The 14,457-nt window shown below is 47.9% G+C and overlaps 1 protein-coding gene across 11 annotated transcripts in view; it reads left to right on the top strand.

The window, feature by feature from the left end:
• LOC106579667 (microtubule-associated protein 4) overlaps positions 1-14,457 on the top strand; it is a 135,089-nt gene that overhangs the window by 85,764 nt on the left and 34,868 nt on the right. The window contains exon 1 of one of the 11 annotated variants that reach the window (XM_045702777.1): positions 7,478-8,878. The exons of the other annotated variants lie outside the window; for them this stretch is intronic. Within the exon in view, the coding sequence (XP_045558733.1) occupies positions 7,789-8,878 (1,090 nt within the window). The 5' untranslated portion in view covers positions 7,478-7,788. Of the gene's footprint in view, positions 1-7,477; positions 8,879-14,457 lie in introns of those variants that run through there. 11 annotated transcript variants of the gene reach the window in all.

The following is a 14,457-nucleotide window of genomic DNA, read 5'->3' as shown; positions in this document are numbered from 1 at the left end:
GTTTCTCAGTAAAGTATTATGTTATCCTTAAACACTGATTCCTCATCTAGTGTCTTCTCTGCACCTGGGTCCAACCTTACCACGTCACAGCAAGCTTCTGCACAAACATGGGCCCAGCAGAGATCACCCAGATCAAAAATGTTGTAACCCACCAAGGAGCACTGCTGGGGCGGCAGCAAGAACAACTCTCCCAAATATCAGAGACCCTCCGGGCACTTACCGACTCCCTCCACCACAGTCCAACCTCAACCCAGGAGGAGCCAATGTCCAAGTTTCATCACCCAGTGCTACAGACGTTGCCGTAGTTACTCCAGGGAGCCTGCACCGGGAACCCAAGATCCCAGCCCCTGAGCGGTATGACAGCCACCCGGGAGGATGCAAGGGATCCCTCACTCAGTGTTCTCAGGTGTTCGAGCTACAGTCTTCCTTGTTCCAAACAAATCGGGCCATGATCGCCTACATCATCTCTCTACTCTCGGGCAAGGCCCTGGCATGGGCAACGGCGGTGTGGGAACAGCAGCCACCATCCTGCAGCTCCATATTGGACTTCATTGCCGAGCTACGATGAGTCTTCGACCACCCAGTCGGCGGACGATAAGCGGCCAGTCGACTGTTCAACATCCGCCAAGGGGCCAGACCAGTGGCTGACTTCGCCATTGAGTTCCGCACCCTTGCCACCGAGAGTGGGTGGAATACTGAGGCCCTGGTCACCGCTTTCCACCAGGGTTTGTCTAACTCCATCAAGGATTAACTGGCCTCTCGGGAACTGGGAAAGGACCTTGAGACCCTGATAACGCTGGCAATCAGGATTGACAACTGCCTCCAAGAACGCGTGAGACAGCGCCTTTATGACACCACCCCAGTATCCCGGTTTCCTGAGCATCCTGAGCATCCCAAGCCCCCCTGAACCCAGCACTGAGGAGCCCATGCAGCTGGGACGCACACATCTGAGCCTACAGGTGAGTGACAGGCGCATGCGCGAAGGCTGCTGCCTCTACTGCGGAGGTCTCGGCCATCTCCGTGCTACATGCCCAGAGCTGATGGGAAACGCCAGGGCTCGCCAGGACAAGGAGAGACCCTGACGAGCTGTGCAGTTACCTCCCGGCTACCCAGTCACCGTCTGTTACTACCCGCAACCCTCCACTGGGACAACCGTCAGCACCAGATTCAAGCCTTCATGGACTCCAGGGCTGTAGATAATTTCATTGATCATCCCTCTGCAGATTCAAGCCCTCGATGGATGGCACATTGGCTCCGGTCAAGTGGAATATCAGACCAAGCCCATTCTACTGCAGGTTGGGGGGAACCACTCAGAGACTCTTAGATTTCTTATGATCACTGCTCCCGTGAACCCCCTTACCCTAGGTTACCCCTGGCTAGCACTACATAACCCACTATTCTCCTGGTCCACGGGACACCTACAAGACTGGGGTAAGGACTGCCAGACTAAGTGTCTAAGACCCCCACCAAGAGCCTCGCCGTGTCCTCCTGCATCCATTTAAGACAAAGACTTCTCCGCTCTTCCTCCCGAATACTTCAACCTCTGGGAGGCCTTCAGTAAGAAGCAAGCTGCCACCCTTCCCCCCCATCGTCCATACGACTGTGCCTTAGAACTTCTACCTGGCTCCACACCTCCCCGAGGCCGTCTGTACTCCCTCTCGACCCCTGAAGCAGCAGACATGGACAATTACATCCGGGAGTTGCTGGATGCTGGTTTCATTCGCACCTCTACATCCCCAGCTGGTGCAGGCTTCTTCTTCGTGGGTAAGAAGGATGGAGGCCTATGTCCTTGCATCGATTACAGAGGGCTGAACCCTCTACCTCTGATGTCCGTCGCCTTGGAGTTGGCCCAAGGGGCCCAATTCTTCACCAAACTGGACCTCCACAACGCTTACAATCTGGTGCGAATCAGGGAGGGAGATGAGTGAAAAACTGCCTGTAACACCCCTAGTGGTCATTATGAATATTTAGTCATACCTTTCAGATTATCGAACTCACCAGCAGTCTTTCAAGCATTGGTCAATGACACTCTTAGCGCTACGTTGAATCGGTTCCACTTTGTTTACCTCGACGACATCCTGGTCTTCTCCTTCCGGAACACATACTGCAAGTCCTGAGACGCCTCCTGCAGAGCCAACTATATGTCAAGATAGAGAAGTGTGAGTTCCACGTATCCCAAGATTCCTGGGTCACATTATCTCTACCACAGGCATCCAAATGAACCCGTAAAGGTTGAGGCAGTTTCCGACTGACCCCGTCCCACCTCACTCAAGCAGGTCCAGCGGTTCCTCGGGTTTGCCAATTTTTACAGGCGTTTTATACGCAACTTTGGTGCGGTGGCAGCGCCTCTCACGGTCCTAACCCAGAAGTCCCAGACCTGTTTTTGCTGGACTCCCGAGGCTGACAGGGCATTCATGGAGTTCAAGGGACATTTCACCTCTGGACGCATCCTTGTTCATCCTGATCCTACTCGTCCCTGTGTGGTAGAGGTGGACGCCTCGGACACCGGAGCAGGGGTGGTCCTTTCACAGCGGAACGAGGACAAGAAACTGCACCCATGCGCCTTTCTCTCCAAGCGGTTCTCGCCACCGGGACGCAACTACAATGTAGGCAACTGGGAGCTCTTGGCAGTTAAGTGGGCCTTTGAGGGGTGGAGACACTGGTTGGAGGGGGAACATCATCCTTTCGTGATCTGGACAGACCATAAGAACTTGGTCTCCATTCAGGAAGCCAAGAGGTCGAATGCTCACCAGGCTAGGTGGTCTCTGTTTTTTAACAGGTTCGATTTCACACTAGCCAATCTCCCGGGATCCAAGAATCAGAAAGCAGACGACCTGTCCCGCCAAACGCAATGTCTCTAACGAGGAGAGGGACTCCGAACCCATTATCCCCAGCTCCCGCATTGTGGCCCCTCTGATATGGATTATTGAGACCACGGTCCGACAAGCCCAGACCCGAGAACCTGACCCTGGCAAGGGACCCACTAACAGACTTTATGTTCCGCGATCAGCCCATTCCTGGGGTCTACAATGGGGACCCTCCTCTAAATTAACTGGGCATCTAGGGGTTAATCGGACACGAGTTCCTGAGGTGGAAATTCTGGTGGCCCAACATGATGGAGGATGTGAGATCCTTTGTTGCGGCCTGTTCCATCTGTGCACAAAGCAAGTCCTCACGACAGCGACGGGCTGGGTTGCTCCAACCTCTGCCCCTCCCCAGCCGGCCCTGGTCCCACCTGTCCGTAGACTTTAACACAGGGTTACCTCCATCCCAAGGGCTTACCACTATCCTGGTGGTCGTTGATCGGTTCTCCAAGGCAGCCCATTTCATTGCCTTACCCAAGTTGCCCTCAGCGAAGGAAACCGCTGATCTCATGATTACCCATGTTTTTCAAATACATAGACTTCCCCAGGACATTATCTCGGATCATGGCCCCCAGTTCGTCACACGTTATTGGAAAGCCTTCTGCTCCCTGTTGCGAGCGTCGGTTAGTCTCTCCTCGGGATTCCACCCACAGTCGAATGGGCAAACGGAGCGGGACAACCAGGAGCTGGAGAAGTTCCTCCGCTGTTTCGTCTCCACCCAGGCCAGCAACTGGAGCAAGTTCCTCTTCTGGGCGGAGTATGCTCACAACACACTGCCGAACTCCACCACTGGACTATCGCCGTTTGTTGGTCATCTGGTCTCTTCTCTGCACCTGGGTCCAACCTTACCACGTCACATGTCTGGTAATGTGTGCCATCATGTCTGGAAACGGAGAAGTCTCAAACACAATGTACACAAAGCAGGACTCTCTCCCCCGGATTTTGAGGCTGGTGTGATGTAGCGCACTGATCCGAGTCAGGCAAGTAGTTCATGGTGGAAGTGGAGGATCTGAGGCTTGAACGATATGGCCACAGTGTGTGACTTTCACATTCCACAGCACCACGTTTTCAGCTTGATCAAACTCAATCTTCTCCTTCTGTTTGGGTCAGGGAGACTGTGGTGCTCTGCTCCCTGTGTTCCTGTTCAGCCTAAAACTAAGCTATTTACAGCTGAAATGTTCTGGAGGCTAGTCTATCAGCATGTCACAGACATTGCTGGATTAACAGACTTGCATATGCATTAGCAGCAGAGACTGTAGCAGACTGACTGATTAATTGAAGATATCATTGACTTGAGCAGTGTGATCCTTAGCTCATAGCCCAGCAGATAATATTTATTTTATTGAGAACATATTCTTATTTACTAGGACGGCCTAATATGCGGAATATTTGAATATGCTCCCAGTTGATTTTGCCCCCCCTTACTTCCCTCTTGCCTTCCCACCACTCTCCCTCTCAACTCTCTCTTCCCTCCCTCTTGCCCTCCAACCTCTCTCCCTTCATCTCGCCCTCCCACCCCTCTCGCCCTCCCTCTCGCCCTCCCCTTCCCCCCTCACACCATCTCACCTCCCTCCCCTTCCACCCTCTCACCTCTCTCGCTCTCTCTCCCCTTCCCTCCTTTATTTTTAGCTCAATCAGTACACCCCTCCCCTTTCCCCCTGCTGTCACACCCCATTGTTTCCTTGGTATCCCCCTCTCCCCATATCTTCCACTGGCTCTCTGTGTTGCCGAGACGACTCTTCCCCCCCCCCACACTTGTTTGCCGCCCCGTGGCAAGGATTCTGTTGCCATGGAAACGGGAGGCAATTGCTTTGGAGACATTGGGAAGAGGGGGATACCAAGGAAACAATGGGGTGTGACAGCAGGGGGAAAGGGGGAGGGGTGTATTGATTGAGCTAAAAATAAAACAACTAAAGACTGGCTCTCTTTCTCTCCCCCCTCACTTTTTTTTCTCCTGTCTTCTGATCTGGCTCTCTTTCTCTCCCCCCTCACTTTTTTTTCTCCTGTCTTCTGATCTGGCTCTCTTTCTCTCCCCCCTCACTTTTTTTTCTCCTGTCTTCTGATCTGGCTTTCTTTCTCTCCCCCTCACTTACTTTCTCTCTTCTGATTTCTCCCTCCACACCTTTCTTCCCTTTCTTTTTCTCTCTCAGAAGTGAATGCATTAATAACACTGACTCCCATGTAGTCTGTCTCTCTCTCTCTCTCTCTCTCTCTGTCTCTCTCTGTCTCTGTCTGTCTCTCGCTCTCTGTCTCTCTCTGTCTCTGTCTCTCGCGCTCTCTCTCTCTCTCTCTCTCTCTCTCTCTCTCTCTCTTATTTACAGCTGTAGCCTCTCACTGTTCAAAGAGGCTGTAAAGCTCACATTTTAAGTATTGCACCTCTGTGTATAACAGTCCTTCTGAATATTGTACCAGGGAGTGTTTGCTAGTTTAAAAGCTTGACCGATTGGCCTATTTGCATACTCCGTAGGGCACCGGGTTTGATAAACACCCTTTTTTAGTCTCATCAGTTCTCTTAGTTAATGGCCACCTATCCAACCTCTCTGCAGCATACTCAGTATATACAGTAGTTCACTGGTGAAAGACGACAAGGCTCCGGTGCATAGGGTGGCCATTGTTGGTATGAAACATTGCAGGGTATGTCATTGATATGATTAATCTGGAAATACTTGATTAATTTCTATGCTTCCGTTTTCACATCACAATGACTTCTATGGTTAGAGATGAAGCTGAGACAAACATGTGCAACAGGAGGTGAGATGTGATTTGATTTAACACCAATCACTTTTTCTCCAAATGTCCACTGCTAAATGAAATGATGGAATGGTTTGCTTTACTTAATGTTTTCTTTTCTCCGTCCTTGTTATTGGTCGATTGGACACGATGCCTCAGTAGCGCAGCAGGATTATGTAAGTTGGCCTTTTTGTGTGTGTGCGTGCGTGCGTGTGTACGTCCAGCCACACACCCAGCCGGGCCAGGCAGAGTGAGGTCATCACTGGAGAGGGGGCGCTCTGTGTCCCTGTCCCTGAGGGGCTCGGATGTCACGCCTTTGGGAAAGAGAGGGCTGCGATATGGCAGGGTCGACATGGCGTGAGTCAGCAGAGTTGACATGGCCCAGATATCCACATTACTATTCCACTGTGTCTGCTGAGCATACTCCACAATACTATACTATACTCCACCATACTATACTCCACTATACCATACTTTACTCCACAATACCACACTACTGCACTATACTATACTACACCATACTATACAATACTGTACTCCACCATACTATACTCCTCTATACCCTACTGTACTTTACTCCACAATACCACACTACTCCACCACACTATACTCCACTATACTCTACCATACAATACTGTACTCCACAATACTACACCACACTATACTGTACTATACTATACTATATTATACTCCACAATACTACACCACACAATGCTAATACTCCACCCCACAATACTGCACTATACAATACTACACAATACTACAATATGCTGTACTCCACAATACTGTACTCCACAATAGTACACTATACAATACTCTACTATACTAATGTATACCAGGCTCAGCTGTTGATGCACTCAGGTACAGGACACCACTAGACACCACACAGTGAGCAACTCTGATGTGATCATGAATGGTTGACAATGCTTGTTGTTCAAACAAATTGATGAATCATGCAAAGTACTGTATCCAAAAACAGTCTTGTTTGAACAGGGTCACGCTGGGCTTAATGCCAAAGAATGTTCTTTGTCTTGTCGTGGTCCTTGTCCTTGTCATGGTTCATACTGACAGTTTTCCAGTCAGAACTGTCATTTTGTCTGTAACTGTCACTCTGTGGCGCTACTGACCTAACCTTAACCGACTGGTATCAAATGTTTACGGGTATACAAACACATACTGGTATGTGTTAAACCAGGAAGTGGACTGAGGTTGTGTACCGTACTCCAGTTTCTCATTTTGCCTTTAGTAATGCCGCAGACTGAGATTGAACCAGAATTAACCCCACACACGCCTACACACGCCTACACACTGACACGTACATTCACAAATCTCTCTCCCTCTCACTCCAGACGTTGGCACTCCTCAACAGAGGCCTCAACAGGCTACACTACTGTCTGTCTGGCTCAGATACACAGTGTAAGTTTCAAAGCGGGAAAGTAAGGTGAAAAGACACAGTAAGAGGTCAAATAGATGTTACCCAGATATGGATCACTTTGCTGTTCGAGGCTCATACTACCCTAAAGCAGCCGCCCCAGACCTCACTCACATCTCCCTAGGTGTGTGTGTCATAACCCTCACTATCACTGTAAGCGCAGGTTGCCTAGGGAGGAGTATGGAAGAGGGGGAGAGAGGTGGAGAGTGAGGGGTAGAAAGGAAGAGGGAGTGGGGGGTAGAAAGGAAGAGGGAGTGGGGGGTAGAAATGGAAAGAAAGAGAAATAAAGAGAGGGGGATGTATGCTCCACTACAGGGGCAGGGAGCTGTGAGTCGGCAGCAGCCAATGAGCACTCACACTAGTCACATGACTAATAGCCATGCAAAAGGCTGGAAGTGAGAGAGAGAGAGAGAGAGAGAGAGAGAGAGAGATGGAAAGGATGTAGGGCGAGCGAGATGGAGATTGAGGAGGGAAAGAGAGAGAGAGGAGAGAGAGAGAGAAAGAGTGAGGGAGGGCAGCACATCCAGTTTACAGTCTCAGTCTCCTCTTCCTCCTGGTCGATTGAGAGCGAAGAAGCACACAGAGAGGCTCCACCACACACATACATGCTCGCTCTCATCACTGCCCCTATTGCAGCCGAGACAGAACCCACCTGTGCATCCTAACCAGCAGGAACAACAGACCCACAGGGGAAAGGGAATAAAGAGAGGACAAAGAATTGTAGCCTGAGGAAAAAAGCAAGAGTGAGAAAGGAGGGAAAACATGTCTTCTCTCTCCAACCAGCAGCCTGGTTCTCCATTTTCGGAGTACAGCGAACTGTGTAAGGTCCCCTCCGTGGCCCCTGCCACAGCCACCCAGGCCTGGGACTGGCAGCATGGAGACATGGGGAGTTTCGGAGGGGCCACAGGACTCACAGATGAGGACAAGCTGTGCTTCTTTGACCCTCCAGCAGGCGGTGGCATGGATGCGGATCGCAAGGTACCCGGCAGGGGGGGCTTTCCGGGGTTAGACAGTGCCGGGGAGAGTCCAGAAAGCCCAGTGTCTTCCTCCCCCATGGGCTATGGGAACAACGGTGTCCTACTGCCCCCTGTACCTGGTTCCCCAGCCAGACGCATGGACATACCCTCACCCTCTAGCTCGCTAAAACCAGGCCCAGACAGCACCGGAGCGTGGAACCTCGAGACCCTTCCACCCCAGAATACTGGCGCCACTAATTACTGTGTCATCGGGGTTGTCAATGACAACTACCTGGAGAGGGAGGACGAGGACAGCACGTCAGCACTAGGTGGCCGTCAAATGGCCGAGGGCTCCTCGGAGGAGAATGAGGAGGAAGAGGAGGAGATGAAACTTGAGCCGTGTTTCATGGGGCGTGCTGAACAGCAGCGGAAGGCCATGCGTCGGACCATGTCTGAGTGTTCCCACCTCTCAGTACCTTCTAGCCTGGAGCTGCCTGACCATTACCCTGGTGCTGGGCTGGACGAGCTGACATCGCCCATGGGCGCCCCGCGCCGCTCCCCCCACTCCACCATGAAGCGCTCAATGACGGTGGCGGACGACCAGGCGCCCCCCACCCTGTCCGCTGCAGGCACCACCCGCTCCGACCTGAGGCAGGACCAAGAACCCACCTTAAACCTCTTGCCCTTCCCCCCGATGAGAGACTGTGGGGGCACCTCGCCTCTAGAGGACATCATGGAGGGGATGGGGGCAGACAAGGACCAGGACGTGCTGCTGCCTGTACCCCTCAGCAGTCAGGCCTTCAACGGGACAGGCCCCGGCCTGGGCATGGACACAAACCTGGGCACCGGCTTTGGAGCAGACATGAGTAACAACTCGGGCACTGGCTTTGGAGCGGGTAAGAGCACCAACCTTGGCACCGGCTTTGGTGAAAGCATGGGTACCAACCCTTCCACCACATTGGAGGGTAGGTAATGGTGATGCTGTCTGGCACTGCAGATTGCAGATGGCCCAGATTGTGTAGAGCCTGACCGATAAATCGGTTGACCAATATTATCAACCGATATTAGACTTTCACAGAAATAGTTGTATTGGTCTTTATTCCACAGATAAATCGCTAATATTATATACATAGAATGATAAATACGTCTGTTTACATGACCTTTGACTGTTGTTAAGCACTGTAGTGAATCTACTGAAATGGTGACGCTGACATCTAGCGGTGGTATTATGAACTGCAGGTTACTGCGTTTCACTGCACTTGTCAACAGTGCAGTTTCAGATTTACTTTCAGACAAGGTTGAATTTATTCAGCCCTTCTGGTCTATTAGTGTGCTTGTTGTGCTTCAGCACAGACACATCTGGATTCTTAGCCACTGCCTCAGACACATTTTTAAGTTGTACCTAAGAAGATAAACTGAACAGGTGTTTTGTATTTATAGAAAAAATAGTTTCTTGTTGGTGGTTATCATGTAAACCAGAAATAAAATGTTCTTAAATAATGTTAATTTTAATATCTAATTAAGAAATCATCATTTAGATTATATGTTCATCATTTGGAACATAATTAGTGTTAAAAAGGTCTGTTTTTCATTCTACCTCTAAAAAACAATATATTGGCACATATATCCGTAATCGGTGACCTTTGCCTCACTAAAATCAGTATCGGACCCAAAAATCCCATTTCGGTCAGGCTCTAATAATGTGTAGGAGGAGATGGTGCATCACTGTCTGATTCACAACGGACTGATACCACCAGTCTGTCTGATTCACAACGGACTGATACCACCAGTCTGTCTGATTCACAACGGACTGATACCACCAGTCTGACTGATTCACAACTGAGCTGATACCACCAGTCTGTCTGATTCACAATGGACTGATACCACCAGTCTGTCTGATTCACAACGGACTGATACCACCAGTCTGATTGATTCACAACGGACTGATACCACCAGTCTGATTGATTCACAACGGACTGATACCACCAGTCTGTCTGATTCACAACTGAGCTGATACCACCAGTCTGTCTGATTCACAATGGACTGATACCACCAGTCTGTCTGATTCACAACGGACTGATACCACCAGTCTGTCTGATTCACAACGGACGATACCAACTGATTCACAACGGACTGATACCACCAGTCTGTCTGATTCACAATGGACTGATACCACCAGTCTGTCTGATTCACAACGGACTGATACCACCAGTCTGACTGATTCACTGTGTGCGTGTGTGTTACTGTGTGCGTGTGTTACCTTGTGTGAGTGTGCGCTGGCTTGACAAGGCCATTCAAAGGCAGTTTGCGCGCATAAGGTATTCATGTGGCGCTTGCACATTATTGAATTTACACACATGCAGGCCGGCTAGCTCTGTTCAGGCATTCGCCTTGGCTCCCCAACGGCAGTGTGGGGAATATCAATTAGCAGATTTGCCCTGTCTGGTCCTATGGAGAGTGAAACATGTGTCTGGCCCAGTCTAAGCATCTGCCTAGATGTATTTGTACTCTCTCCCTCTCCCTGTTTGGAGAGAGCGATTAGGAGATGAGGCTGGAGGAGAGACAAAGGAACTTAAACACAAACAAGCTCCAGTCATTTTACATGCTGCTGTCATTTTGAATTACTCCAGTGTCTTTCTTCATGACTTGGAGTCATACTGGGATGTTTACCCCCAGAACGAAGCAGATAATTGTCATACAACGTTCCACTCATTATCTTGTACTAAACAGAATAATGACTTTGTCTTCTAATGTTTTAGGGAGTGCTCTGTAGTAATGGTGCAAGGCTTTTTCATGTAGATGTGTTTTTGTACACACTTCTGTTTGTTTTTTTCTGGTCTTGTGTGTGTGCCAGTGTTAATTTCGTCAACAAAAATAGGGAGGAAAAATAGGGAACAAGCGATGAGTGTGGGCAGAAAGGCTCTGCTCCGGCTCCAGCTCCAATTACACATCACGCAGGTGACTCTCCTGCTTCCTCGTAGCTAACCAGTCCCCACCAGTCTTCTAGTTAGATACCATTCGCCTGGTTAAGAAACACAAGCTGCTTTACGAAATTAAAAACAATAACGGAATTGAGTTTAATAGTAAAACAACAGTCTACTGTATACTGTAGCTATGTTTTTAAGTTGATGAATTTGTAGTCTCGCTCAACCCTCGCAATTTTCTCCACTACATTTCATAGCCAGGTTCTGTAGCCAATGTACTAGCCAAGTCTCCCTCTTTTCCTCAGAGAAACCGTTGAAAATATATGACCCATAATACTGTTTTTACTTTACATTGCTGGGCTGCATTTTACATGAATAAAACGTACCGGACCGTTAACAGTTTGTTTAGGATAAACCTTTTTCAGTCGTGTTACCTCATTCGCTGGCTGTAGCTAACAACCTGGGGGCGCATTCAGCAGGAATCAATGTTTTGGAACGTTCTGATAGAAATATGCTATGTAGAACAAACATGCCTCTCTAACATGTTGAATAAGGAACAACTTTGGCTCTCTTCAGGGCGTTTCTATCTGCAACGTTCTAGAACGTTTTTCAACTGAACGTAGCCATGGTAACATTACCAGTGGTCTATATGCAAACACTTGCTGGCACATAAAGAAAGGAAAATGGATAGTAAACAATTTATTGACTGAATCCCTCTTGCCATTACACTACATCTGACTGGGTAAATAACTCCTCTATATCTGACTGGGTAAATAACTCCTCTATATCTGACTGGGTAAATAACTCCTCTATATCTGACTGGGCGAATGACTCCTCTATATCTGACTGGGTAAATAACTCCTCTATATCTGACTGGGTAAATAACTCCTCTATATCTGACTGGGTATTTAACTCCTCTATATCTGACTGGGTAAATAACTCCTCTATATCTGACTGGGTGAATTTAACTCCTCTATATCTGACTGGGTGAATAACTCCTCTATATCTGACTGGGTAAATAACTCCTCTATATCTGACTGGGTTGGGTGAATAACCCCTCTATATCTGACTGGGTGAATAACCCCTCTATATCTGACTGGGTGAATAACTCCTCTATATCTGACTGGGTGAATAACTCCTCTATATATGACTGGGTGAATAACTCCTCTATATCTGACTGGGTAAATAACTCCTCTATATCTGACTGGGTATTTAACTCCTCTATATCTGACTGGGTATTTAACTCCTCTATATCTGACTGGGTAAATAACTCCTCTATATCTGACTGGGTGAATAACCCCTCTATATCTGACTGGGTGAATAACCCCTCTATATCTGACTGGGTAAATAACTCCTCTATATCTGACTGGGTTGGGTGAATAACCCCTCTATATCTGACTGGGTGAATAACTCCTCAATATCTGACTGGGTGAATAACTCCTCTATATCTGACTGGGTGAATAACTCCTCTATATCTGACTGGGTAAATAACTCCTCTATATCTGACTGGGCGAATGACTCCTCTATATCTGACTGGGTAAATAACTCCTCAATATCTGACTGGGTAAATAACTCCTCTATATCTGACTGGGTGAATAACTCCTCTATATATGACTGGGTATTTAACTCCTCTATATCTGACTGGGTAAATAACTCCTCTATATCTGACTGGGTTGGGTGAATAACCCCTCTATATCTGACTGGGTAAATAACTCCCCTATATCTGACTGGGTGAATAACTCCTCTATATCTGACTAGGTAAATAACTCCTCTATATCTGACTGGGTAAATAACTTTATTTTGAGTTAATATGTTCCCAGTGACTCAGAGCACTTGGACCAGGGCTCGAGCATGGGGACTCGGACTTCAGCCATATGGACTCGTGACTCGACCATTGATGACTCGGGCACAGGGGACATTTGACTCAAGGTTTAGTGACTCGACTACATCACTGGGCAGAACAGTCATCAGCTCCCGTTCAAAGTTATTATTGTACTACTTCTCGACATCAGAGTGGTGTCTATGGAACGTTGATAACAAAGACTTTGTGCCTCTCTCTGTCTCCCTCTCTCTCGCTGTGTCTTTCCCTCTCTCTCTCTCTCTCCCTCTCTTTTTCTCTCTCTCTCTCTCTCTGTGTATCTCTGTCTCTGTCCCACTCTCTCATTCTCTCTCTCTCTCTCTAGACTACATTTTAAAAAAGAGTGCCAAAATGAACTGTTTTTTTTCTCTGTGTCTGTGTGTGTTTCACTGTGTCCATTTGTCTCAGTGTTCCTATGTGTGTGCATGTCTATGTTTCTGAGTGAGTGAACGGTGTGGATGCTTGTGCGTAAGAATCCCGTTGCCCAGGGGGACATAGAGCTGTAGAACCCTCCCGATCTCATCAGCACAGCTCAAATGGTTTTTCTCCTCCCCGTGCTTGGTCACGCTTAAGTTGATCCTCTCTATATGGTCATGCTGTTACCAAGGCCACAGTGTACTACTATATGAGGTTGGCAGGTAGCTTAGTGGTTATAGCGTTGGACTAGTAACTGAAATGTTGCAAGATCGAATCCCTGAGCTGACAGGGTAAAAATCTGTCGTTCTGCTCCTGAACAAGGCAGTTAACCCACTGTTCCTAGGCTGTCATTGGAAAATAAGAATTTGTTCTTAACTGACTTGCCTAGTTAAATAAAGGTCAAATAAAAAGATGAACAACTTTACATTTCTGTGTCACCAGAGGATTTTTAGCTCCACAGATAAATTATTAGACTGTATTAGTGATTTAAATACTTGGATGGCTCACAACTTCCTCCAGCTAAATCAAGACAAGTACTTATTGTTGGAACCAAAGCACCAACAATTTTTCCTGTTTTTTATTTTACCTTTATTTAACTAGTCAAGTAACTGTGATGCGTGTTATGTTGCATTCATGCCTGAAATGTGCTCTATGAAGCTTGATTTGATTTGATGGAGGTTCAGGTCTGGATGTAATAGAGACTTTAGGTTCATATATTATCAACACTTACAGTGCGTTTTGAAAGTATTCAGACCCCTTCACTCTTTCCACATTTTGTTAAGTTACAGCCTTATTATAAAATGTATTAAATTGTTTTTTCCCCCCCACATCAATCGACACACAATACCCCATACTGACAAAGCAAAAGCAGGTTTTTAGAATTTTTAGCAAATGTATAAAAAAAAAAAAAAAAACACATTTACATAGGCATTCAGACCCTTTACTCAGTACTTTGTTGAAGCATCTTTGGTAGGGATTACAGCCTCGAGTCTTCTTGGGTATGACGCTACAAGCTTGGCACACCTGTAACGTAACAAAATGTGGAAAAGGTGATGGGGTCTAAATTCTTTCCGAATGCACTGTATTATCAACACTTTCCTGACCTTTCCTGACCTCAGATTAGAAAAGTCCTATGCAATGACCTGTCTTGCCATCAAGGGTGTGTGTGTGTGTGTGTGTGTGAGAGAGAGAGAGATAAATAACTCCAGTCCAGAGGGCAGAGGACCCAGTAAGTCAGTGTTCCCCAACTGGCGGCCCGCTAGTTGAATTTGGACCT

The sequence above is a fragment of the Salmo salar genome, chromosome ssa19 (assembly GCF_905237065.1).
Source record: "Salmo salar chromosome ssa19, Ssal_v3.1, whole genome shotgun sequence".
In the NCBI taxonomy this organism is placed as follows: Eukaryota; Metazoa; Chordata; class Actinopteri; order Salmoniformes; family Salmonidae; genus Salmo; species Salmo salar.
The sequence above is the reverse complement of the archived record's forward strand: the minus strand, read 5'-3'. Positions and strand labels throughout refer to the sequence as shown.